Source organism: Larus michahellis, chromosome 4, assembly GCF_964199755.1.
Source record: "Larus michahellis chromosome 4, bLarMic1.1, whole genome shotgun sequence".
Lineage (NCBI taxonomy): Eukaryota > Metazoa > Chordata > Aves > Charadriiformes > Laridae > Larus > Larus michahellis.
Window position 1 is genome coordinate 20,284,566 of NC_133899.1, and position 27,402 is coordinate 20,311,967.

Here is a 27,402-nt window from a genome sequence, read left to right on the forward strand (position 1 = left end):
TATCTCAACGATGGAAATATCTCAAAAAATCGTGCTGTGATTCCGAAGTGGAGCTGGTGGAAATACCCTGAGAGCAAAGGGGTCGCCCTGTGCTGCCTCTGTGCTGGCCACGGTGTCTACAGCCCATCGTTCCGAGGATTATAGTCCCAGTTTTACCCTCCACTGCCTGGGGATAAATTAAACGAGAGCTGATAGAACCCGGCGTATATACACACCGGTCCCAAGTTGTGTATATAATAATTGGCAACTTAATAAATTTGGAAGTGCCATCCCCCCTAGCCGCTAAAATACTTGTAGGCTGAAATTAAACCTGCATCCTCTTTTCTTTGATGTGATACTTTCCAGATCAAGTCATCCATCCAAAAAAAAAAAAAAAAAGTTAAGGGTTTAGATGCAATTTATTAGGGATTTGGCACACGCAGAGGCTTGAAAATGTTTAGTACTGTACTAAATGTCTGTTTTATTTAAGGTGATGACTGTGCTCAGAAACCAGCTGTTGGATTAAGTTTAGTAAATCAGCGTGCTGCATTGATATATTTGTCAGGGTATCAGTTGCACTGCAAACAGGCATTTTATTGTGTTGTCGTCTTGTCCGGAGATTTTATGAGCTTTTCAAGAGATTTTTCCTTTGTTAAGTGAGTGGTTAGAGGTTCTGGCCGCCTCTGACAAAGCAGAGAGAGATGATGTTGATTATTTTTAATAGCCTGTGAAATGGTCTTACAAAGTACAAAGAGGGATGCAAGAGGAGCCTTTTATCACCCAAAATTTTCTTCTGTGAGCAGAAACCACCCCACCAATTTTTGCTTTTAACACGGGTGGCCCGATTGGATACGTAACGTGGGAAAAAACATCCCCTTGCCCATAACTGAGTGGCAGAAGCCTGTGGTGTCCCCGAGTGCAGGGTGCTCCGCGGAGGGCAGGATGGAGAGCTGCCGTGGGACATCTCTGCCTCGGGCTTCTCCTGCGCTCCATGGAGTCTGGGGACTTGGATTCATGAGCAGCACTTTGCGGAAAATTGCACCTTTTTGCTGTGTGTGTGATGTTAACATAGGGAAGCGGTAGGGCCGGCGGGGCAGAGGCGCACCGGTGCTGGGCCCGGCTCGGCAGCGGTACCCAGACTCCGGCGCCGGAGCTGCGCGACAAAGCGAGACGGTCCCGCACAGGCTGACAGCCCAGAGTGCCATATTGCAGTTGGTGATGAATGAACAAACAAATGTCTGGTACGCCGCAGATGCCAGTTTATTGCCCCTGCCTTTTTTTTAAAGTGACATTTATTTCTCTTTCAACTAATGAGAGCTTAGAGCGTGTTTTCCAACAGCATGCAGAACATTTGTTTCATTTTTATCCGCATTCAGTCACTTTTCTTGGTGCCCTTGATGATCAGAGCTGGGTGTTTTGTTCTGTCAAATACTTCACCGCAGAGAAAATGTGATTTTGGTTGGCTTGAAACCACTGATGGAATAGAGCGTCTGGTCTGTGTCAGGGATGGTTTGCAGCTTGGGATGTTCTGGGGATGCAGGAGAGGCAATTGGGGTCTTCACCGTGCTATTTCTGACCCGGACCTGCAGCTGCAGGTGGGAAATCAGGTCCCGCGGAGGCTTGCGTAGGGCAGCCCCGGGGCTTCATGCATGTCTATGGCTGCAGAATAAATCAGTGAATCAGTACGGCAAGGGAGCGAGGAGCTGAACCGGCCTTGAAATGTAGCAGCAGGTTGGAGTCTTTAAAAATGAGAAACTAAGCAAATAACATGTTGTGTTGTAACGGTCTCTATCTTTATGGTAGATATCGATTCCCTGAAAGGAAATGGAAACTCTGAGAAGCTGCGCTGCTGAAAAAGCGTATTATGAATGGAGGGGCGTTTAATGCTCCGCACCCTGACAAAGTGCCGCCGTTGGTTTTATCAGCTGCAGGAGCGAAAGCAGGAACATCGCCGTTAGCAGCATTATGGCCAGGCTAAGCCCCAGTGTGTGAATGTGGCCCGGTGCTGCTGCACCTCCACCTCATGCACAGCCCTCGGCCGTGGGGAGGGGAAGGGGGTACGTGGCCCGGGAGGGCCGGTGGGGTCACTCCTGAGAGCCTGTGGAAAGCCTGGAGGAGAGTTTTCCCTTTTCCAAGCCTAGGAAAATCCACACTAAAAGCCTTTCCTCAAGGACGGTGATGAGTGTGAAGCCATGTCCGAGGTAAGGGGCTCTGCCGGGAGAGGTGGGGGTGGATCCCATGGGAGACCAGCAGCCAAGATGGAGTCGGATCCCATGGGAGACCAGCAGCCGAGATGGGGTCACGGGGGACAGAGATGCTGGCCACACCTCGGCTTGGATGGTTTTGGACTTCAGAGAGTCTGTTTAGCAAGTTTAATAGCCTCTTCGCATCATATTTACGAGGTTTATTACTGCTACAAGGAAAATGCAATTGCTTTGCGGGCCACTGGCCAGAGAAGAGACATTTTCCCATCGCATCCCTAATTACCGCTCAGGCCGAGTGCTATGGCAACCGCCTTTCTGCACCGCGCTGCCAGGCAGGACATCTGCACTCGGGTTCTGCAGATTTTGGAGCAGGTCCAGGCTTTTTTGGACCTGTTGCTGCCCAAAGTGTGCCGCCCACCTGTGGGATTCAGCGCCATGATGAATCAATTACGAGTTAGTATTCGGTGCTAACCAGCCTTTTTTCTTTTTTCTTTTTTTCCTCCCTTTTCCTTTTCAGTCAGAGCTGGAATAGCCTTCCTAAGGCACTTGCCTTATGCGGAGGTATGAAAGCTGCTCCAGGCTGAATTCAGCACCTTCTGGCATGGCGGGAAGGATGCCAGTGTCTGCTTGGGAGCCCTGCACCCTGGGCTGCATGGTGGCCATAAGGCGATGTGGCACTTTGCTGAGGGTGAGAGGGCTCTCCTTGCCCCAGGAGAGCCACCACCACGGGGCTTCCACATCAGGGAGGAGGAGGAGGAGGAGGAGGAGGAGGAGGAGGAGGAGGAGGAGGGAGTGAAGGTCTCCTGCTGATCTTCCCCATCATGCTAGAAGGTCACTTAAAGGAGACTCCTTTGTGATGCTGAAACCCCAGATGTGGGTATCTTGAGATGCTTTTTGTCTGGTTTGGGCATCGAGAGCACTACCTGCGGGTGCTCAGCAGGGAACCAGGACCTCGTGAGGTCTCTGTGTTTCTGCAGGCAGAGCAGGTCTGTCCTGGCCTCCCAGTACCACACTGCAGCAGCTTCACAGGGACTCCTTGTGTAGGGAGGGAACAGCCTTGAAGCATGATGAGTAAAGGAGCGTGTTTTGTCCTGAGCCTGACAGATGTACCGTGCTTGTTTGTATTGAAGGTCAGTTTGGTTTACCTTGAAAAATCAGTGTTTTTCCAGATTGCTGGCTCGTAATGAGGACTCTGGTGCCCTCGTGCACAGCTTCATGCGCTAACATTTCTGATGCTTGTGGTCTTCTGGGTTGAAAATTGGATCCGGGCAGTGTCTGTATTAATGAGAATGCAGATGGCTTATCAAGGTGAGGAGCCATGGAGAAAGCCATGTGAAAATACCAATATGAAAATATTAATATTCAGTGGGTCTAAATGCGGGTTTGCTGTGCAGCCCCGCTGCTGCTCACCTTCTGTCTTGCTGAGCAGCAAGTGTGGAAAAGAAGTGAAACGGTCCCTATCTTGGTTATCATCTGCCCAAATCCAGAGGAAAGCCTGTGTGGGGAGCAGGAATGACTTGCGCCCTGGGTTTGGGTGGGCAAAACATCCCTGGGGACACTAGATTTCACCCTTCAGACCAGTGAACAAAAATACTGCTGATAGCAAGGGCAAGTAGGAGGAAAGAGATTGTCTCCCAGAGTACCTAGTATGTGTTATAATCCCAAATCACGCACCATAGGTGATGAGGCTCTTCGTAATACAAAATCTATATGTGAAAACTTCATACAAAATCCTCCTTTTACTTCTCTCTGTTTCTGGGCAATTTTTTGTCCCTGTTTTTAACTCTCTGTGGTATCAGCGCTTCGGAGAAAACCGCGGTTGACTGCTGGGCTTTCAGCCCCCCTTGCTGTGCTCCCCAAGCGCTCGATGATGGAGCAAGTGCCAAGGCAAGAATAAAGTTATTAGTTTTGCTTTGGAGAAGGCAGCCTTTCTGTCCCTTTCAGGAGCCGCGGTGGGAGCTGTTCCCCGTGGGTCTTTTAATCCAAATCATCGTGCTCTGGTGCTGGAAGTGTCCCAGTTTTGTGGCGATCCACATGGACTCTGTTTTACAGAATGACAGAATGGTAGGGGCTGGAAGGGACCTCTGGAGATCATCCAGTCCAACCCCCTGCCAGAGCAGGGTCACCCACAGCAGGTGGCACAGGAACGCGTCCAGGCGGGGTTGGAATGTCTCCAGAGACGGAGACTCCACCACCTCTCTGGGCAGCCTGTGCCAGGGCTCTGCCACCCTCACAGGAAAGAAGTTCCTCCTCATGTTTAGGTGGAACTTCCTATGTTCAAGTTTGTGCCCGTTCCCCCTTGTCCTGTCACTGGGCACCACTGAGAAGAGCCTGGCCCCATCCTCCTGACACCCACCCTTTAAGTGTTTATACGCGTTGATAAGATCCCCCCTCGGTCGTCTTTTTTCCAGACTGAAGAGACCCAAATCCCTCAGCCTTTCTTCATCAGAGAGGTGTTCCAGTCCCCTCAGCATCTTGGTAGCCCTTTGCTGTCCCCTCTCCAGCAGTTCCCTGTCCTTCTTAAACCGGGCAGCCCAGAACTGGACACGTTTCATGTAATGTGGATTTGGGGAGAAATCTCTGCCTGCAGTGAATGGTGAACCCTGTATCAGCTCATGCGAACGGGGCTCTCCTCCACCCACTCGGGGCATTGAAATAGGTGCTTCCCCCCGCCCTGCTGGAAAAAGCAGAGCTGAATGAAAAATACCCACTGGGTTATTTCAGACGCACTGCTCACTCTGTGCGTTGGTTGTACCGCACCCTGTGTGGGACAAGCGAGCCTGTGCCTGTTCATTCGCTTTCGAGTTATTCCTGCTGAATCGCACCGCAAAATACGTTTCAGATTTATTTCATGCAGGGAGCAGGGACATTTTGGCAGGAGATGAAGACCACCCTTTAGAGTAAGAGCCAGGTGGGCACCAGAGCTCTGCCTGCCAGCTTGCCACAGCTAAAGAAATGGAAGCCAAAGCTGACATAACGTTACGAATACTTGTCTGTCTGTGTCATTTGAAGCTGCAGCTGGCTGGGGGCATGTCTGGCTGTGGGCAGCCTTGGCTCGTGCTGTTTCTTTGCATGTGGCACCTCAGATTTTGGAAGTCTTTGTTTGACTAAATATCATAAAGGTGGTGTGGTTTTTGTTGCAAAGCCAGTGGGCAGGTGAAGGAGGTCCTTGGGTAGGTCTTGGTAAGAATTTAGCAGGATTCTCCAGAAGAGTATGATGAAGGGCTTGGGAAGTTGCTTAGTTCTTTAGAATTAAAGTTACTCAGCTCCTGGCTGGCATTCAGTATTTGGTATTTCTCATGCTCTGCCTGCAAGAATTTCACTCACTCTGGGGTTTGTGTAAAAACGTTTCTCTGAGTTCCAAAACGAATGATCAAGAGTGACCATCTGTGACCCTTTAGTAGGCATCTGGATGTACATTTTCCACTTCTGAGGCGCTGAGATAACACAGCGCTGTTGCTGCTGGGACTAGAAGGCGTAGCATCAGATATAATAATACTTTCCAGCTGCACATGTTGTTTTTTAGTCTTTCCTAAATGAAAATGAGTTTTGCAGGTGGCTAACGCTAGAGGATAATTTGTTTCCATGCTCATTTGAAGCCTTGTAGCAAACCCAAAGCTGTGAATGGAAGATGGAAATAGAAGTAGAACGTGATTTCAGAAAAAAACTCCATTTTCTGTGCTGCTGAAGCAACTAAGCTGTGTGGCTGCTGATGCAAACCTTTCATCTGCCCAAGTAAAAGAGTTATTATCTTCAGCTGAAGCTGATCAGGTGTTGAGTGGCATTTGAGCAGCACATCCAGGCAGTGATTTGCATGAGAAATATGCTGCGAAGATGAGACTTTGATGTATTTGCAACTTCTGAGTTCCCATTATGTTTTTGATTGTGCCGCCTGTAGGGAAAGCCTGGGACATCTTCCCTTGGCTGAGCTGGAACTCAAGAAGGGAATTTCACACCCCCGCTCCTCCACATTATCTTTTCCTTTCTGAGATAACTTTTCTGCTCCTCTCTATAATTGAAGAGAAGCCTGGAGAAACGCGTTAACAGCAGCAAGCCAGAGGCCATCAGCCTTGCCTTAAGGAGACAGGGAGATGCTGTGAAAGAGAGGGAGAGATGCTGGATGGTAGATTCATGACCATTTTGGTTGGAAGGGACCCCTGCAGGGCTCTAGTCCATAGCAGCAGGACCATCACCAGCACTGGACCAGGACAGCCCTGGCTTTGCCGTGCTGAGCCCTGAAGACCTCCTGGAATGCTCTCTGGGTAACGCCTTCCAGTGCTGCGCTGGGCTTGCTAATTAAGAGCTAAAGCAAATAATCAAGGTGCGAAATTTCCAGAAATACCCTTTTTTCCCCTGCTGGAAAATGCTGATTTGCTTAAACAAAGTATTGGGCTGATTTGTATCAATGTAGCAGGAGCTTCTGACCCGAGTCCTGGAGGTTATGTGGGGGACGGGCACTCACCCAGAGGTGCTCAGCTTGAGCTCGTAATCCCTGGGCTATTGGACCCCCAGTGGCAACGTGCCGTCTGTCTGGTGTCACCACCCCACCTTTCCCCGGGGAGAAAGTCTGAAAAACAGCAGGGTGCTTCAAGAAAGGCAGGCGGGGAAGAAAAACAGCTTAAAAGTGCTTTGAACCGATGGAAAAGCAGCAGAAAGTCGGTGCAGGGACAACTCCTATGAAAGCCCCGTCCACCAGATAAAGTACAGTCAAGGACGCGGCGAGGCGAAGAGGTGACTTCCCAGGGATCCTCGTTAGCTCAGGCGCTCATCAAACCTCGTTTTAACATTGGGTGGGGTTTTGGGGGGAGAAATGCATTTCCCTCTGGTGTAGGCAGGAGGCACAGCGATTACTCCGGGCAGCCACCTCCTCTTGCTGGTTGTGCAGCAGTAATTACCCGCTGGGCAAATTCACTTAATTAAGCCCACTGAGGAGACGCTCTCGCAGCATGGTTGTTGCTCTTTAAACTCCCACATACGAGGGAGGAGTATCACGCTTTGAGGACTTTTCTTTTTCTTTGAAATAGCTGGATGTGAACCAGCAGGGAAAACTATTTCCCTATTGCCAGTATGTTTATCTGGTCAAATTATCCCCGTGTATTTAAATGGTGGTGGGTGGTGAGCAATAAAACAGTCCTTTTTTTGGCCAAATGAGCCTTCTGGCTTGGATTCTGATTTTTCAGAAGATGCTCTAGGTGGAAAGCTGAGCTCTCGTGTTTGGCTCGTATTTCTGTCGGAGAAATTAGGTCCCAAGAGGCAAATGGAGGGTCTCCAAAGTATATCTTTGCCTTGGAAAGTAGTCTCAAAGGGTGCACACCCCCACCAAAACTGTGGATGGATGCTTGTGCTGTGCCATGCTACAGCTTCATTGTTGGAAAACGGAGGAAAAAGGCCTGAAACTAAAAAACACTTGGATTTTCTTGATTATTTTTTTTTATTCTACTTTGAAAGAAAAACTTTTTTTTTGGAAAGAGATCGGATAGATGTGGCCTCTACTATGCAGAAAAAACTGTGTAGCGCAGAAGTCTTTAATGATTTCTTCATTTAAAGTTTCACTTGAACATTATTATATTCTGCTTGGTTGGTTGGGTCGTGGTTTCAATAAGTTCTCTAATTAGTCACACTATTAATGTAGAGAACACTTAAAATTAAAAGCTATTTCACAGCCAAGTGTTCTGGTAGCTGCAAGATTTTTTTCTTTTTTTTTTTTTTTTCTGAAAAAAAATGAGAACAACTTGTTGTGATTTTTCTTTTTGTGGCTTGCAGGAATGTTGACTACCCGGCAGCTTAAAAAAAAAAAATCGGTAGCTAATGCTCACCTAAATGTTTTTATGTCAAAGGGCTTCGTGGTACGCTGCTGCTCCAAAAATCTCTGCTGAAGGGCAGTGCTGGGATGAAGGGCTCGGGATGCTGAGGGTATTTGTGGGGAGCTGAGGCTTGGAACCCAGATGCTGAATACTTGCAGTGTAAAAAATCCTACTGGCATAACCCACGTAGTGCACTTCCCATGCGTTGTGTTCCACCCACTTTGGGCAACACAACCCCCGTGACACCAATGGGGACGTGACCACCTGTTAGCAGTGTTCCTGACGGACGCGCTCCTGCAGGATGGAAACATCCCAGGAAATGCCATGGGTCATGCTCAAGTACCCATTGATTTCTCCTTATAAATTTTCACCTGAACATTATCATATTTTTTATGAAGATAACTTACGACTTCAGTAATTTCTTTGATTAAGCTTATTCTTAATGCAAGATGGCTTAAAATTAAAAGCAGCTTCTCAGCCAAGTTAACATTCAAGCGCAATTAAGTTAAATAATATGATGGCAGGGTGTGAGGAAATAAAAGACCATTTTTTGGCAGCAGCAGACCAATTATTACAATGCAAAACCCCATGGAATACAATAATAGATTTCTTTCCTCAGTAACGTGCCCTAGCTGCAAACCCATAACCACTTCGGTAGGTGTTTATAAACACTTCTGAAAAATATTATTTAAGGACCTTGTGGGTGGTGCTAATGTAAAAACTACTCCCGTGTATGTTCCTGAGAGTACGGGTTGACCTCCCAGCTCCCATGAGAACTTTGATGAAAGACCAGCTGTCGTCCTCAGGTGGACATGGGGCCATGATGGTGTTGGAAATGCATCTCCTGTGTTTCTTCCCCCACCTGAATTTTCTCTGCCGACGGATTGCTGAGGCTCTGTGTTAGCAATCACACGCTGCCAAAGCGCTGTGGACTCTTCGGTCAAGAGTCGGCTCTTTTGGGTAGGGTTTCAGATCTGGATATTCAATGGGTTTGGGCATGAGAACATCAGGTCAGGGAAACTGAGCTTGCAGCCTCCTCCATTTGTTTTTTTAAGATTCACTGAAGTAATCCCAAGGTTTGAGAAAGATGATAAATCTCCGAGGGAATTAAGATAGAGCAGTGCGAAAGCTCATTTTGCAGAGATGCACGTGCCGCCTGTGCCTCTGGCTGAAGCTTGTGCCAGCAGCTTCCACGCCGTGTGTTCTGCACCACAGAGGTGTCGGACATGAGGGATGACTTTGGTTTTATATACCGTGACAGACAAGAGTTACCCACAAGGGTGTGTGACTCAGTAACGTGCTTCTACAGCAGGAGACGGGTTGGGTAGCACCCTTCTGGCAGCCAGCATCATCACGGGATGGAGATGTTGGTGTTCGCTCCGGCAGGTCCCACAGCTCAGGAGGGTCGGTGAAGGCGTCCCCAGTACCGTGAGCAGGGGCTCTGCTTTTGGGGAGAACCTGGGCACAGCTGGCACTGTGGATTTGGGGAGTTTCCTCCCCAGATATCACCAACGCACACATGCGTTTCTGGTTAGCTCTAATGCACCTGGCTAATGCGCCTGGGAGATGAAAGGCATCTAGTGAGGGGCCAGCAGGGCCCCTGCGCCGCATCTTCTCAGAGCGTAAATAGAAAAAAAATAATCTCCTATATCAGTGTCTGAAGTCAAATAGCATTATCGAGCTCTCTTGATAATGCTATTTGAGGCGGAAATGCAGGCTGTGCCCCGTCCCGCTGCCCCAGCGAGGCTGCTCCGCTCACACGTGGTCTGACCCTGCTGCAGAAGAGGGCAAAAGATTTCAGAGGAGATGAGATTTTCCTTTGCGTCGTGAATCCTCGATGACAGGGTCCAGCGATCCCAAATTAAGGCTTTCCTACCGCGCACCCTCCCTTCGGAAGGATATCTCATCCCGAGGGAGGGCCCGCAGCGAGGGAAAGCTTCAGGTGCCAGAGGGAGGGAAGGTCCCAGGGCTGGGAGCGGATCTGTCGATCAGGGCTCGGTCGGGCGCTCGGGAGGATTTTAGGATTCAGGGCAGGGCCGTGCTGATGAAAGCAGTAGCGAAAACATTCCTTTCCCTAATCCACTTACTTTGACAGGTCAGCCAGAGCAGGGATGAGTTTGGTTAAAGAAATAGCTTTCCAGGACATAAATGGATTGATAAAATATAATTCTATTAAGAGATCGTTCCAGTGCTTGAGCAGCTCTAATAATTGTGTGGGAATCTGAGGCACAACAAGATTAGCAGCAATCTTTATTTCCAGAGCAGGTTGGCTGTTGAGGTGTTGTTACGTAAACTAAATGTCCACGTATTAAGAAATAATTGTGTGATTTTGTCCAAGGGAGTCGGGCGGGAACTCGCGGGAACTGTGCACAGCCCCGTGGATGCTTCCCCAGGGTAGAATCGGGAGGGTTGATCCATCTGGGAAAGTAAATTGTGCACATTTTTATTCCAAGCAAATGGGAATAAACAGGTTCCTGTGCCACACCTGACTGGATATGTGGGAGGAAGGCAGGGCAGTTGCCGTGCAGGGTGGGTACAGTCCCCCATCGGCACAGGTCCCGTTTTCCCCCTCAAAATATCCAAAATAACGTGTGAACCCGTCCCCACTGGGCAGATGCTGAAGATGCAGAGTGTGGGGTTGCCCTGGGTGGCACCAGCCATTGCCTTCTCCTTAGGTTGTCCCTGGGGATGCTGAGGGGTGGCTGACATTGCAGGTGGGCATCTGGGGTTAAGCCTGCAGAAATCCGAACTGTATCCTTTGCCTGTCCTTTACGTTACAATCTTCTTTCTCTTTTTTTTCCTGCTTCCTCCCCTGCCTCGTCCTCCCCCTCTTCCAGCAACGTGGACACCAAGGAGCTGTGCGGTGAGTGCGGTCCCTCTCGCGGGGCAAAAACGATGGCTTTTGGTGCACGTGGGCTTTTGAAGGATGCATGAACCCGTCACAAAGCTGGGGGTGCCGTGGGGGGCTGCGGAGCGGGGGGTGGGGTCTCAGCACTTCTGCTGCTTCACCCCTTATTCCATAGGAAAATTGACAAAACTTTCCTTCGTTTTCGTGCAGCACAAAGGGGGTCAGAGCTGAGCGGAGCACCTGGGTCCCCTTCAATAACGAGCCAGAGTTTAATTTCTGGCGATGTCATGGCTTCCAGCTCCCCTCTGAAGTTCAATAAAGCAGTGTCCCTCTGCAGTACCCGTAACGTGTTTCTCCTTAGGCAAACCTTCGCCTGTCCCAGCAGGATGCCTGAGGAGCGCGGCACCTCTGCCGCACCTCCCACGGCTCGCAGAAATTAAAGGCTGAAAAGAAAATCTCTGATAACGTTTTGTCCCACACCTTGACCAGAAAGGGAATATTTCCTGCCGGGATTTCTAAAGGGCTTTGCCTCTGTGAGAGCTGACTCATGCAGAGGACTCCTGCTGCTCACTCGGGTGTATTTTTCCATGGACACTTGGTATTGGGAAATGTTTCCTGCGCCCCAGCTTTTTGGGAGGAGATGAGGAGACAGAGGTGTGTGGCCTGGCAGAGGGCTCATCCACCTCCTCTCCTCCCCTCCCGTGCCAGGATGTGGAAGCCACCTCAGCAGGTCCTCACCGTTCGCCTTCATCGCTTATATATAAATATAAGAATGTATAAATATACGTATAAAGAAACTAAGCCTTTCATAAAGTCCTTTTGGTTTGCTGACGATATGATGGGCTTGTTCCCATCTCATTGCGTTAGGTCTCCTTGCCACGTGACCCAAGAAACCGAAACCCCACAGGTTGTACCATCACCTTTGCCAGGAGATAGAGGGGTAGTAACGACGTTGCTTGTCCCCCTCCCTGCTTTCTCCCTCAGTCTGATAAAAACCAGAAAAATCACACGGCTGTTACCCAGCGTGATCCCACCTCGCTGCCTCTCCTGGGGGTGACACTGCCAGGAGAGGAGGGAGATAAACCCACCACCTCCCGCTGGAGCTGGAGGGGATCGATCGGTGCGAGAGCCTGCCTGGATCACATATCTGCTGAATACCTGCCCGTGTCTGCAGTTTCTTGTTTGCTTGCTCCTCTTCTAAGTGTTAGTTTAAATGTAAAACCTCATTTCGGCAAAGTGGAAGCTGTGGTCTCTCTCTTGAGACGGGTTGCGTGTTGTAGGATGTTGAGGGCATCTTAAAAGCGATTTCTTGATCCCTGCAGCTTCTGTGAGAAATCTGATATGGCTTAATCCAGATCAGGTACCATCTTATAAAGTTCTGGGGCTTTTTTTTCGTGCCGAGAAGTGCAACAGTTCACCAGCACCTAGACTGATTTAAACGTGGTTGTGTAGCTCCTCACACCCAGAGGAGCTCCTGTCGCAGGACAGCTTGCAGAACTTGATATGCCCAGAAAATGCATGTACAGTTTTCCTTTACCTTTAAGATCTGCTCAGTTTTTCTTTCCCAAGCAAAGTAATAATAAGAAGAATAACACGAGTAAACACGCTGCAGTGAGGATAAGCTGTTTGGCTTATCGTGGAACAGCAAACAGCTGCTGTCAATCACGCTGTGACATTCCGGTTTCTGCCAAAATCTTCTTCCCCTTGGATATGTTCTCAGGCTGTAAATAGCTATAGGCATTTCTAATTAAGCCAAGAGAACCTAATTAGCGGGATTGTTTCCTGGAGTTTGTGTCTTGTTGCATTCCGCAGAGATGCCACCTCGGTGTGAAGCTTCATGTCTTAGCGCTAAGGAATGGCGCCGGTGGCTTTTAAGGAATGGTTTTTAGCTGTAGTCTGTGTCAGTCACCCAGAAACCCGGTAACTTCACATCGACGCTCCCGCAGGAGAGATGAGGATGGCACGGGGAAAGCGTGGACTCCCTCTCGGTGGAGAACACGTGCTTTTGGGCCCAGCTTGCAGCTCCCTTCTCTTTTTTTCGAGGCATATTTTGCTCTCGGGAGCCCATGCGACCTGGGATTGCCGGCTGAGGCGCAAACGGCATGAGAATGTAGGGGAAGATGTAAGGCCAGTCTCAGCGCCTATAAGCTGGGGTGAAGCTGGCAGGTATTTGGATGCTTTGAGTGTTAAAGACTGCCAAGGGAATGGAAAAATTTGAGCCTTCTCCCTCCATGTTGGCAATAGGAAGGAGAGAGACAAGATATAGTCAAATGCAGAAGTGGGGCACGGAAATAAAGCACCCGCTCCTTTATTTTCAGCTGAAGCTACTGTGCCTTACATCTCTTTTTTAAAATGGTCCCAAACTTCACAGGAATTGCACCACTTCCCATCCCTGCAAGACAAGCTGTGACTTTGACTCAGGATTATAGAATATAAAAATATACCTGAAACCACCCTCTCATTTTTTTCTTTCCACCAACGAATAGACCTTGCTGCGTCATGTAGCCTTGAAGCGTTAAGTTACATCAACGGTTCCCATCATGTCCCTCTTGGTTTTCCCAGACTATTTTGCTGACCATATGGGAGACTACGAAGACGTCTTGGCCTCGCTGGAGACGCTGAACCTCTCCATCCTGAAGGCGATGGACTACACCAAACGGGTGAGTCCTCCTGACTGCGCCGTGTGCTCCATGGGCTCGGGGCAAACGGTGCAAATGTTATCAGAGCATCTAAGTCCCAAGGCTTCATCTCGGTCAGCAGTGTTGTCTCCTCGTGCCGGTGCATTTGTGCGGTAAGTGGATCGTTGCAGCAACAGGACGATAGTGGGGATTTTTTGTTTTAACAGCAAATGAATCATGAAAATCTTGGCCAGATTGTGAACCAAGGTGCCAATGTCGTGTGCCGTAGATGGTGGCACAGGGTCTTTGTGGCAGATCATCATACCTTCTCGGCAGCCTTCCTAAGTCTGAAGGTGCTCCTCTTGTCTTCAGACAACACGGCCCGTGGGTCCCTCCAAGTGGGATTTTCAGTGCATGAGTTCTTGTTAGCATCACTGGGAGCGCTTTTGGAAACATCGTGTTACAAAGCTGCCATTAAATGCAGCTCGTGTGTTGGAAGGCATCCTGACTTCCAGCAATAGGGTTGTTGCTGCGCACGGCTGCAGTGTTGGAAGGTAGGGGGCTGTGCGTTTGAAGGACTACGGGGGAAATGTTCTATTTCATATGTGCAGGGTAACTCCAGCTTCTTAAAAAATCCACCATGTACCTTTATGGTACCATTAATAGCGGACTGCTAGACAGTGGCACTCATCAAGAAGCACGCTGAAGTTTATTTACGAATATCTAGAAAATCTGAGCTGATGTACCGGGTAAACATCCCCGCTGGGAGGTGCACCATTCGTTTGGGAGGAGAGAAGCGTTTATAGAGCTCTTGCTCCTTTGAAGCCGTTTCCTGGTATTTCCATACCACTTAATAAAATAACCAGGCTGTATCGGTGGTATTTATTACCTCAGGATAATCAGTCCTTCTCCCACTTCTACCTTCAACCGCATTTGCATCATTCTTTTGTGCCACGACGAGAGAAAAGTAGCTGCTTTCCTCCCCCAGCAGTGATGTGGTGCGCTGAGGACTGAGCCAAGGAGGGGGGTGTGTGTGTCTGCTTTTTCCAAGCACCCGTAAGGGCTTCCCGATTCAGCTCCAGCCCTCCTCCGAGCAATCCGGATTGAAATCTCCCTCCTGCTTATCTTCGAAGCTAAAGGAGAAACGCAAATTACTCCACATTTCAGATGTGGTAATGATAAGAAGTTTTAGGAGTCAGAGTGGGAAACAGCGAATTTCCCTCCCTTCTGGATGCTGAGTAAAGATCCCAATTTCCTTGCTTTATCCAAATCCGTCCTTTTTAATATGTGTGAGGAGGGCAGCCTGGAAAGTGAAGCCATATATTTCACATGTTGATGTCTTGCCATAATAAACCAAAGGCAAAAGTTTCCGGCCGAGCACCGATCTGTCTGAAGTGTTTGTGATTTTTTTTTTTTGGTCATTTTTACATTATTTTGTGAATTTTTAGCATATTACAAGGGGGTAAAAAAAATCGGGACAACAGTAATAGTTCATTTTTTCTAATTAAGTTGCTAAGTCTGTTCGTGCCTCCGTATATATTCATTATTAGCAAATTTTCTGGCAGTCAGATTTGCCAACTATGTATTTTAAACGCTTGTTAACATAGATATCTCAGTAATTCACTCCTGCTTGCTATTCATTATGCCTTCCACCATGACTTTTCGAATGCGAGGTTGATATATATATGACTAATTCCTCACAGCGTTTTGCAAGAGGGGGATGGCTTATGCCTTGTTTATAAAGGGATCTCACATGGGATTCCTGAGCGTGTGGGTATTGCCTTGCATAGGAAATCGCAGCAGAAGCGGGATGGTTACTCATGATCCCAATCCGCTGGGATGCATGTCGTAAGATGAGCGTCTTTCTCCTTCCTGGATTCAGTGACTCGTGGCAGGATTCACCTGCCTTAATTGCAGCGGGTAAACGTTATGTACCAAAAGCTGAGCTGGTCACCCCCGTCTTGGTCTTGTGGAGGGAACCGGGGAGATCCAGAGCGCTGGAGGCATCTTCCTCCTGTGGCCCTGAAGGATCTCAAGGCAGACATCTGCCTTCTAGACGGGTAAAGCCAGGTGAGAGGAATGTGGCCCCGGCACCCCCTCATCACCCCCATTTTATCAGCCCATGAGTGTGCTGCTCTTCACCTCCCGGCAGACTTTTGGCGAGCGAGCAGATGGAGCAAGGCTCCTTCACGGAGAGGAGCTGGCTAAGAAGCACTTCATGAAAAACATCAGCTCCCTGCTGTGATTTTGTGAACAAAGTGGTACAAACCTCATCAATGATTTATTCAAACACAGGCGCTTTGTTCAAGTAAAGAACTGACGGGGAAAAAAAACCCCAAACCAAACAGAAAATAAGCTGTTGTAGGTGATAGGGAAGCTCATCTCCAGTGTTCAGACTGGACAGGCTTCCAGGCAGCATCAGAAGCTTTTCCTGAGTGCAAACCATTAGTGCTTTTTTTTTTTTTTTAGATGTGAGATTTTTTCACTATATGTTTTCCTTAAAAAAAAACAAGAAACATTTGTTTACTGGACTTTCTGGTTTTAGTGTCAGCATTGCCAAAACATAGTGTGAGAAGAAGGCTTCTTAGCATCCCAACTGATAAAATAACCCTGCTGAGATCTTCTCACCAGGCGCCAGCCCGTGTATGTTCCCATACCCCAGCCTGGGGGACGTCGCAGGGGTGTTTTATTTCCTCCAGGGCTGGGCTCACACCTGCAGGGTAAAGCTGCAGCCCCCGGGAGAAGATTCTCCATCCCAGGATTGCAGAAACCGGTGTGGGCTGTCTGATGGGTCCCTCCACGCAGGCCTCCTTCTGCTCCACCTCCTCCAACCAAGGGCCCGTGCTGATGTCAGGATGTTTAGGGGATACGTACATATAAATATATTTTTAGAAACGCTGGATCAGGGAACAGACTGCCAAAGCAGCAGGTTTTGGTAGGAGCCCAGTGTGGTTTTGAGCCCCCCCCGCCCCAGTGCTGGAGCCCGTTGCTGTCTCTGCAGCGTTTCCCCAAGGCCGGATCCTGCAAAGGGCTTGGTGCTGCTGCTGAGCACCCTGACTTGTGAGATGCCCCTGCTTCTCTGTGCTAAAATAAGTATCTCATCAGCTGGAGAAAATTGTCAATCATTTGAGAGCGCTCCTTATGCCCTCTCTCTCCCCCCCATTAAAAAAAAAAAAGCGATAAAAGATAAATGAAGCCTCACCTTCTTCTCTGTTGGCTTTCTGACGAGAGGGGCTAGATAGCCATGGTATTTAATTGCTGTTTATATTTCTCACCTTAAAAGACAACTGATTATTTCTTCCTCATAAAAGGAGAAAGCAGCAATTATCTCGTGCTGGAGGAGCTCATAAAGTATCAGCAGTAATTAGATTCAGTAGTGGAAGGTCTCATACAGCAACACAAAATCTGTCATTGTAATTATTTTCCAATACGGCAATGTCCGTGCCGCGCTGAAATGATGGGAAACGCAAAGTTAAATTGGAGAGAAACGAAATCAACTTTCAGCATCTAAAAAAAAAAGAAAAAGCTGACGGCGGAAGACGTTCTCATATAATTCTCATTTACTGTTTTATAGTGCGGTCGGCAAATATCAAAACCAACGTGACCGGGAAGGACGCAATTGGTGTGTCCGGTATCGGTGGGAGCTGGGGGGCCGGAGCCGGGTTGAGCTGTTCCCCCCACTCGAATACTGACCCCCCCCTCCCCGCCTTGGGCTGTGGGACGGTGCCCAGTCGATGTCCCCACCATCCCCGCCAGCCTCGAGGGGGGACAGGGACGGGGGAGTGGGGGGACAGTGCCCAGGGAGCTGGAGGGACAGTTACCACTCAACAACCCACATGCCCCGGGAAATGTGCTTTAGCTTGGTTAAAAAAAAATGAAAAGCACATTTTGTCGTTTTTTTTTGAACCCAAGAGGCTCAATTATCCCGGTTCCTGCTGGGTACGGCTCCCATCCCCTGCCGCACTGGGGTTGCTCCTGCTCCCCGCTTTTGCCAAATCAGCATTTTGCAGCACCGAGCATGGAAAGATTAGCACAGCTGACCTTTAGTGGTGAGGCACACTTTAAAAGAAAGCTGTAAAGAAGTCCCAAAAATGCAGAGTGAGGAATGCTCTCAAGGACAAAGCAGCTCAGATTTAAGGTCAAATCGTTCCTTCCTGGAGAAGCTCCTGTTGGGCACCGGGGGGGTCCAGGACATGCTGGTGGCTGTCCTTGGTGTGTCCCAGATGGAAGGAGAGGGCTTGGAAAGCAGAATTGCACAAAATCGGAGCCAAAATTGCAGCAACCCCCGACGCATATACCGTAGTGAAATGGAGGTGATCTCTCTGGTGGGATGGTGGAAAGGCTGCGCCGCTCTGCTCCAGCGAGGCGAGGGATGGGTGAGCGGAGCAAGGGAGGGGATGCTGACAAATCCAGTGGGAATACGGAGAGTGGCTTCAGGGAGGAGAGACGGGCAGCAGGAGGGGTTTATGGAGGAGGCCTGAGGACCTGCGGGTGGCCCTGGACCACCCTCTGCTTGAAGTTCAGCATCGCCTTTGGTCCTGGAGCAGGGCACGAGGAGATGTAAAAGATGGTGTTTTACTCCTTGCTTGCTTGCTGCCCGCTCCATTGCCCTTCTAGCACTTGCCAAAATCCGTTTAATGGACCGGGAGTGGAAATACGACCGACTGGTGACACATCGCAACCCCCCCCCGAGAGCCTTCTTGTGTCAGGTTGCCAAATACCACATGTGTGCCTTATGGACGGGCACCGTACTCAAATCAGCTGCAAATACATTTTCCCCTGAGAATCATTATTTAGCTGAGAGAATATGTAAATCATAAAGGGAAAACTGAGTGTACTGACCCTCCGTGCCAGCTGCTGATGCTCCAGCAGCGCTGGGGAGCCGGGAGGTGTGTACATACGGGTGAATAGGGGGCTGCCTGCGTTACTCGTGAGTTAAAACTGTTCCTGCTGCCATTCTCCCTTCTTGTCTCTGCCTTATGACATCTTGTCACTCCTGGGGCTCAGCAGGAGCTGCTGCGGTGGACCTCCTCTCCCCATGGCCACGGTCTGCCCCAGCCTTCAGCACGCTGCCAGGGAGCGCTTGTTTGAGCAGCTCGGTTACAGCCCCAGAGCGAGCACCATCTGCCACCAGTCTTGGATGCTGAAAATGATGGATGGATTTTTTTTTTGTTGTTGTTGCTTTGTAGCACAGTCCAGAACAGCAATATAAAGTGCTCTCATTTGCATTCTTACCTGCCAAAATTACGCTTGCCAAATATGATATTGCTCTTTTTTGAATGATGACACCTCAAGATAAAATAGTCAGTAGAAATAATCCTTAAAAAGAATCTTTTCCTCCTACCCTCTTAGCTAATCCTTTATCTCATCCCTTCGTTTTTACTTGAGCAGGTTTTCTCCTGCTCTGCTGAACAAGCTTGGTGTTCCTACCAAGGTTGTCTGAGGTCCCTGGAGCAGAGAGCGTTCCTGCGGCAGGAGGCTGGCCCATGGCAGGGTGTCACAGCCACACGCTGGTACCAGCTCTGGGCAGTGCCCAGCCTAAACAGTGTGAGCTGCTTGGGGCTTCCGGAGATGCTGGGAGGGCTGGAGCCCCTCTGCTGTGAGGACAGGCTGAGAGAGCTGGGGGGGTTCAGCCTGGAGAAGAGAAGGCTCCGGGGAGACCTTCCAGTCCCTAAAGGGGCTCCAGGAAAGCTGGGGAGGGGAGCCATGGGATGAGGGGGAAGAGGTTTAAACTGAAAGAGGGGAGATTTAGCTGAGATCTGAGGCAGAAATTGTTTGCTGTGAGGGTGGTGAGCCCCTGGCCCAGGTTGCCCAGAGAAGCTGTGGCTGCCCCATCCCTGGAGGGGTTCAAGGCCAGGCTGGACGGGGCTTGGAGCAACGTGGTCTGGTGGGAGGTGTCCCTGCCCAGGGCAGGGGGTGGCACTGGGTGGGCTTTAAGGTCCCTTCCAACCCAAACCATTCTATGATTCTATGATTCCCATAGACATCATGATCTGGCTCCAACTCAGCTCGCACCGAGCCATGGTGGTTACATGAGCATCAGCTGAGCTCTCCTGGTCTAGGCTTGAAGCCCATGGGATACCACTGCAGCACAGCACTTCCGTTGCTTCATCTTTCATCCTGGGCAAATTCGTACCCTACCACACATCATCACGCTGTCCTTCAGCGAAGTGCTTCTCTGGCTTCCTGCTGCCCAACGCGGGAACAGCTTATCTCCTGGTACTTTGTACCTGGCTGAACCCCGGGAGATGCTGCCCACCTTGCCATGGTCTTCCCCCTTGGAAGCGTTTGGCTGTTCCCTAGGGGTCAGGGTGTTTGCTCAAATGGCCCTTTGCTGGGGACGAGTTTGCCTTTTCTGAGGGGACTCAGAGCGTCGTCCATCCTCACCTTTGCAGCACAGAGAGGTCTGCCTTGGTGGGGTGGGAGTTGTTTTGGGGATTGTTAGCTCCTTTTTTGCCCCTTTCGTGGGTGGGCGGTTTTTTTGAATCACTCCTATAATGCAATTAAAGGTGTATCTATGGTGAATGGTTTTGGCTGAAAAAAGAAAGGAGTGGGAATGCAGCAGGAAATTTTGAATGTAACTTCTCTGGTCAGAAATGCTGAACGGTTTCAGTATCAATTCCTATAGCAAAGAAAAATGATGTGGATTTCTGGAAAAGTTATGGAACTTTATATTTCAATAATAGTGTAAAAGGAAAAGAGGCATATTTGTTTAGCTTATCAGAAAGTATTTCTGCAACTCTTCTCCAAAATTAATTTTAAAAAAATATTGCACCGCAAATTTAAGCAGCAAGTGCTACTCCAGTTCTGCAAGAACTTAATTTCCCCCAAGTTTTCTGTTCATACTCCAGACCAGAAAGCCAATTCTCCGTGCGATGCCATCCGGAGCGATTGCCTTGCCAGCCCCGCAGGGCTGTATGTGAGATCCAGCCGGCCTGCCAGTCTGCCGGGGAGCGCAGCGGGGAGATGAATCTTAAGAAAGTCTCTCTTGGAGTTTATTTTTAGACGAAGATGTTTATTCACTGCTCTTCTGCTTGTCTGTCGCTGCAAAATTTATGTCCCTCCTCTCACTCTGAGAAGGAAGAGCATCTTCACTGGAGGTCCTGCTTGTGCTGCCCTGGCTCTCACGGACCTCCTGTAGGACGTGGTCTTCCTCCTCCTCCCTCCCGTTTTAAGGCACTTGCTGCTGGGATTAGTTAAATTATATGGTGAGGGGAACAAATAGCGCTTCCCCATGAACGCTACAGGCATGGGGCAGAGTGGCTGGAGAGCTGCCTGGCAGAAAAGGACCTGGGGGTGTTGGTCGACAGCCGGCTGAATGTGAGCCAGCAGTGTGCCCAGGTGGCCAAGAAGGCCAACAGCATCCTAGCCCCTATCAGCAATAGCGTGGCCAGCAGGACTGGGGCAGGTCCCACCTCGAGTGCTGTGTCCAGTTTTGGGCCCCTCACCACAAGAAAGACACTGAGGTGCTGGAGCGTGTCCAGAGAAGGGCAATGGAGCTGGTGAGGGGTCTGGAGAATAAGTCTTCTGAGGAACGGCTGAGGGAGCTGGGGGTGTTCAGCCTGGAGAAAAGGAGGCTAAGGGGAGACCTTCTCGCTCTCTGCAACTCCTTGAAAGGAGGGTGTAGCCATGGGGGGTCAGTCTTTTCTCCCAAGGAACAGTTGTGCCAGGGGAGGTTTAGGATGGAGATTAGGGAAAATGTCATCACGGAAAGGGTTGTCAAGCATTGGAACAGGCTGCCCAGGGCAGTGGTGGAACTACCATCCCTGGAGGTGTTTAAAAGCCGGGCAGACGTGGTGCTGAGGGATGTGGGTTAGTGGTGGGCTTTGTCGGTGTTGGGTTGATGGTTGGACTCAATGATCTTTAAGGTCTCTTCTAACCATAGCAATTCTATGATTCTATTCTATGATTCTATATATCTACCAGACGTCTTGCCAAATAGCCTGAGAGCAGCTTTGAAGGAGCCACCAAAAGGAAAGGCAGGGACCAAGTCAACACTTAACCAGCTGGCACAACCAGGCTGCGCCTTCAGCAGCTTGACCGTCCCACGTCATTACGTCTGCCGGGTCTTTTGAGTAGGTCCTGTTTGGAAAACAAAATCTGTACTTTGCTTGGAAAATGGAAATAAAATATGTATTAATTTACGGTCTTGTGGATACTAAATACAGCTAATTAGGAACTTGTGTGAAGGGAAAGGCTAATTATAGCCAGAGTGTTCAGAAGTAGGAGGCCAAGTCTGTTCTTTGCCTGATAAGTAAGTGGACAGGGTGCAAAAATGCCATATGCCTCTTGATCCGTAGGTGACCTCCGGGGTGTGCTGTATAGCACGTGCGTGGGCCAACAGCTGCCTGCCCTTCACATCCACGTGGCTGCAGCCAGACATGGTGGTGTTATATTGCAGCAAGGAGCTTTTCTGATAATGAGAAGAGGGAAGTCCTGTGACAAATTGCTTGGGAAGGGTCCAGGGCAGGAGGCCTTCAGGACCAGACAAGGCAAACGTGAGCTGCGAAGTGGCTGATGCCAAGATTTATAAGAGGAGAATTTTATAGTGAACGACTTCTAAAACCCATGTGATGCCGTCTTTACTTTTTTTATCTGAACAGGTGTCTCATTTGATTTTTTAGAGCCTTTCGGGAAGGCTGAGGGTCTTTCATATGTTAATGATTTCATTTATCAACTATTTAAGTGTCTGTTCTCTTCAGGTTTCTTCTACTGATTATGTGCCAGGCAATCAGTTTTGGGTCTCCGCTTTTGAAGGGATTTAAGAGTCGGGTGGAGGGAAAGGAGCGAGAGGCAGGTCTGAGTGTTATTCTAATTATAAGAAAATATCTCTTGGAAGAAAACAGGCAATTATGAGCAACGAATTTAAATCAGCCACTCGGAGGCTACAGCACAACACATGCCTGGTGGTTTTTAAAGGGGTGAGGGGGTGGAAGATAACCTCTCCGTCATCCTGGAATGAGGTTTGACAGGGGTGTTTCATGGCCTGGCAGTGGGTTTGTTGTTGGGTTTGGGTTTTTTAACTGGAGGGAAGGTGTGGGTGAAACAGAATTGGCTTTGGTTTCTGTTTGAAAAGCCTCCTGCGTTCGGTGCCATCGCTCCGTGGGCGCGCTTTGGTGGTGGTTGGAGTTAATAAAAATTGGAGAAGCCGTCAATGTCCCCAGGCTTGGTAAATGTCAGCCAATTTGGCTGATGTTGCTGAAAACCAGGGCTGGAGAGCCCCATCGGTCAGGCGGTAACGCTGCGAGGCAAGGTGAAGGTGCGGGGCTGTCGCAGGGGGGGTCTCTGAGTCGTGGGTGGCGCAGGATCATTTATATTTTACATCCTGTAGTCTTAACGAGATAAATAGTGACCTTTAAAAATGCCAGCAAAGAAACTTCGAGATGCTCAATAACATCAAAAAAATCTCCTTTTTCAGCCATTTGATACGCACAGGCACACAGCCACGAGAGCCCGGTTTTAGGCATTGGTTCGCAATGCCCAGTGAGGGATGCTGGGCACCGGTGTTGGCACCAAAATCCCAGCTGTGGCTTGCACAGGTAGCACATCACAAGGGTGTTTTCATTACTCTGTGCCAGAATTTGGGCAGATGTGGGGCAAGTGCATATGGAAGTGGAAGGCTGGAAGGCCCCGTGGCGGGGTTTTGAGCAGCCTGTGCTCCGATGTGTGCGCCCACCGTGTGAAGAAAGAGATGGGATGGGGCTTGGACCTCATCCTGGGCAGACTAGAGGACCCAGCACTGGGCGATATTTCCCCAATTGCCGGTGGCTAAAGCAAGTTGTCCTTTTCCCACACCTTCCTTCTCTCATTTTTCAATGTCTCTGGCTCACGCCCCGGGTTGTCAAACAGCGAGGCTTTCCGAGGCTCTCCTGAGAGCCGTCCCCTGCAGAAATCTCAAGGCTGTCCTTTCAACGAGGCTTTTACGTTTGCTCCTCGCTGCGGATGCGCGCAGCCGCCCGTTCGCAGCAGCAGACGTCAAGGCCGGGCGCCGGGGACGTTGCAGAGGGAGAGATGCCTTTTTTCACCCTCCTCTGCCTCTTTGGAGGCCACCACGCTCCTTCCTCAGCCGAGGCTTGCCAGCGAAACACTCTGCGGCAGGGTAGTATCTGTGGTGCCGAAGTCTTTCTAACCTTGAACTAATGGACCAGCTGGATGGAAAAGAGCAGGCTTGGAGATGTGCCTCTCCAAGAGCTTCTGTCACGAAGCAGCTTCATTGCGCAGCAATTATTATATTATCTCCATAAATATTTTAGCTTCTCAAGCACAGCCAGGAGGAAATAACGCTTCAGGGTGGAATTAATAAGACCAAACCTCATTAAATCTCCCTAGGACAGACTGACAAATGTTTTAATAAGACGATGGGAAGGATTCCTTTGGAGCTGGTCTTCTTAATGACTTGTTTTTGCAAGGCCGAGTAAGACATTTGCCAGGGGAGGGCCTGAGGGACTCCTGAAGAGGCTCGGTCTGAGCACACGCGTGTCAGACCCGGCTCCTGCGAGCAAATGTCACAGCTGGGTTGGCAAACGGCCAGAGGTGGTTAAATGGAGAGGGGGGGCAGGGAGGGGGGGAACGTGCTGCTCTTTTAATTTCAGAGCTATTGGACTGACTGGCCTGCCAAAAAAGTACCAGGACTCCGCGGACACCCCGATATTCCTCTGCCCCGCCTGGCGTAGCTTCGTGCCCAGCATCCGTCCGTGCAGAGCGCCGCGGTGGTGGGGAGTTAAGCTGAGTTTTACAGGAACGCGGGAATCGCCTCTTTAATTTTTCCTAAAGCAGAACCAAGATTATAGGCTGTGGGAATAAAATCCAAACGTTTAACTACACGCACCCTCACAGCCTTATATTCTTAGCAGCCGGCACCAGTCCGTGTGCTCAGACAGCACTCGGCTTCATAAATATGGTTTTCCAAAAGGAGCAGGACCTGTTCACAGGAGGCTCGGGAAGGGCTGGTCAGGGAATTGTTCTGTGGCGTTCACCGGAGGCAGGCTGTAGAGCCTTGGAGAGCAGCAGAACAGTGGAGGCAAATAGCGGCACGTTACCCCATTTATTTGACGCATGGATTGAAATGGAAAAGCAGCCGGTGCGCTCCTTGCACCTCTGGAAGGGAAACGGAGCATGGGATAAACAGCACGGAGCGAGCGGAAAATCAGCTGATGGGCTCGGAGCATCCGTGGGCAATGCAGCACGTCCATCAGAGAAGAGGAAAAGGCAGCGGTGGCGCAGATCTCGCTGGAAAGGGACGATAACGAGGAATGGCTGTAGTGCTTGGGGCAGCAGCGGGGTCTCGGGGCGGGGGGACCCGGGTGCAGCCCCCAGCTCCGTGCCCCGCTGCATCCAGCCCCCACGCTCTGGCACGGCAAACCACGTCCCAGAAAAACAGCACTTTTAATTAAAAGAATAATCCAATCAGCCGCTCGAAGGAGCGTGCACAGCTCCGTGTTCAGCAGCAGGAGCCCCTGGGGGCCCGCGTTAAATCCGTGAGGAGGGACACAGACCCCAGTCACCGGGAACAGCCGTTCCCTGCCGGAGCCGTCAGATCCCCTGCGCCAGCAATCAGCACAGGGCTGGGCGCGAGAGGTAATCAAAACCTATCCGTAATTATAGCAGGGCCTGTTTGAGCGCCTGATTAACGTATTTACGCCTTGGTTACGGGCAGGCTGCTGGTTGCAGGCAGGCAGCAGCCGTGGAGTTTGGGGGGGTGGGTGGGGGGACCGCAAAAGAAATTGTTTCGGATCCCAAATGAAATGGTATGTCTTTGCCAAGGAGATTTATCGATTTAATACACCCTCCTTAGCCAGAGTGTGGATAGTGGAAGATGTGTTAAATGATAAAATAGTTGCCTGGGCGAAGGGGTGGATTTGGGCCGGTCTGGGGCTCTTTCCAAAGGCTGCCGGCAGAGGAAGATGAAGGGTGAGGTGCCTTCACAGCGAATTCAATACACTGCCTGTACAGAATTGTTCAGGTGTGATGTGTATGTCTGTGTGTATATATGTATAGGACCATGCTTGGAAAGAATACACACACACATATATATATCTAGGGTATATTGCACATTCTGAGCGAGTTGTGCCTATTTTTCTAGGGAGAACAGAGACCGTCCAGCTATCCAGGAATATTTGTGAAAGCATTCAAATTTTTTCCCCCCATCCAAATGCTCAACAAATGTTTTCGCATCCCTGCCTTGGCTCTGTTGCTGTTTATTCATCTGGCGGTGGTGCCTGTGCTTCTCACGGAGGGGGCCAGTGCCGTGCTCCACCAGCTCCGCATCGCTGGTCCCGGGGCTGCCTGTTCATCCCTCTCCTTGCCTGCCCAGGGCGAGGGAAAACAGGGCAGGACTTGTCAGGAGATGTCTGAGCTCAATGTGGTGGCCCTGCTGTCCCGGGGGCAAGGGCTCGGTTTGCAAAAACGCAGAATCAGCCCCCTCTGTAGCAGACGGGGAAGGCAGCCAGCCCCAGGAGGCTGCGGGGTCTCGTGGCACGTCGCCCTGGTAAAATAAGGCAAAATCCCCAAAGGGGAGAGTGAGGAAGACATCGAACTTCAGTTCCCCTGGTGAGGCAGAGGCGGTCCCGAGGCAGTCCCGATGGGGACACTGCTCCATCGTGCTCCTCATCCCTGCTCATCCGCGTGACTGAGCCGTGACTCACCGGCTGTGCTTGGTTTCGGGGGGTTATGAATCTCCATGATAACAACCAGCAGGTGAGCGGGTTTTTCTAAATTGGCTGACCTTGTTTTCAAACACCGCCAGGCCGTGGAGGAAGGAGGAAGGATCTTACCAATGCTTATAGATACTTAAAGGGTGGGTGTCAGGAGGATGGGGCCAGGCTCTTTTCAGTGGTGCCCAGTGACAGGACAAGGGGGAACGGGCACAAACTTGGACATAGGAAGTTCCATCTCAACATGAGGAGGAACCTCTTTGCTGTGAGGGTGGCAGAGCCCTGGCACAGGCTGCCCAGAGAGGTGGTGGAGTCTCCATCTCTGGAGACATTCCAAACCCACCTGGACACGTTCCTGTGCCACCTGCTGTGGGTGACCCTGCTCTGGCAGGGGGTTGGACTGGATGATCTCCAGAGGTCCCTTCCAACCCTACCATTCCATGATTCTCTGAGGTAACTTGGAGGCGACACTCAGTCTTACGGGTTGTGTTTCTGAGGTTTTGATGATCTCCGGCCAGGGAGATCCCCCCTTCTCCTGCCCAGTCTTCTGACGCATCTCCCCGTATCCCGCACCGATGCCGGCTTTCCTCCCTCTGTCCCAGACGTCGGATAATGGTGGTGCTGGTGGAGCACACTGGGCTGTGCTGGGGAGCTCTGGGGCTGTGGTCCTGCTTGGAGAAAGGCTGAAAAGGACTGGAAAAGGCAGGGTGCCATGGGTGCTGCTAAGTGCGTCCCCCAGACCCAAAGAGCATCCCTTGGTCTTCGGGCAGATCTGGAGCGCCCTGAGCTGGTCCTATCTCCGTTGGATCAGTGTCCTGGGACGGGCTGTGCTGGTGAAAGACCAACTCAGTGCACTGATCCCTGCCCTCCTTCCCTCTCCCTCCCTGCCACCCAGCAGGGCTACAGCAAGCAGCTGCAGCAGATCATGGACACGCGGCACTTTGCTTCAGCATCACTGTCCGGCGGTGCTCGCCATGTCATGTGTGTCCCCCAGAAACACTGTGGCCGTGACAGGGAGGGGAGCAAGATTTTTTTCGTGTTAGAGAGAAGTCATTAACTGCCACGCTAGTTAGATGCTCAAAAAGCCACCAAGAAACTCATGTTCCCCTACCAAATCAGGGGTGACAAAGCAGCTCTGCCACCAGTTTCCCCAGAAGTGTTTTTCTTCAGCTCATTCTTCTTTTATGATTTAAAATAGGAGATAAAGGCCCTCTGGGTACTTGCGGAGCTGCTCCAGTTGCCATGGAAATAACCCTTGTTAATCACTTCGCCATAAAACAAGAATAATTTGCTTTG

General features: G+C 50.2%; 1 protein-coding gene across 2 annotated transcripts in view; it reads left to right on the plus strand.

Moving 5' to 3' along the window:
* Nucleotides 1-27,402, plus strand: part of NECAB2 (N-terminal EF-hand calcium binding protein 2) — an 86,035-nt gene that overhangs the window by 50,502 nt on the left and 8,131 nt on the right. For both annotated transcript variants that reach the window (XR_012586544.1, XM_074583192.1), the window contains exons 4-5: nucleotides 10,825-10,850; nucleotides 13,398-13,495. Coding sequence is in view for 1 of the 2 variants with exons in the window: in XM_074583192.1 (XP_074439293.1) it covers nucleotides 10,825-10,850; nucleotides 13,398-13,495 (124 nt within the window). In the remaining variant the exon portion in view is untranslated. The remainder of the gene's footprint in view (nucleotides 1-10,824; nucleotides 10,851-13,397; nucleotides 13,496-27,402) is intronic.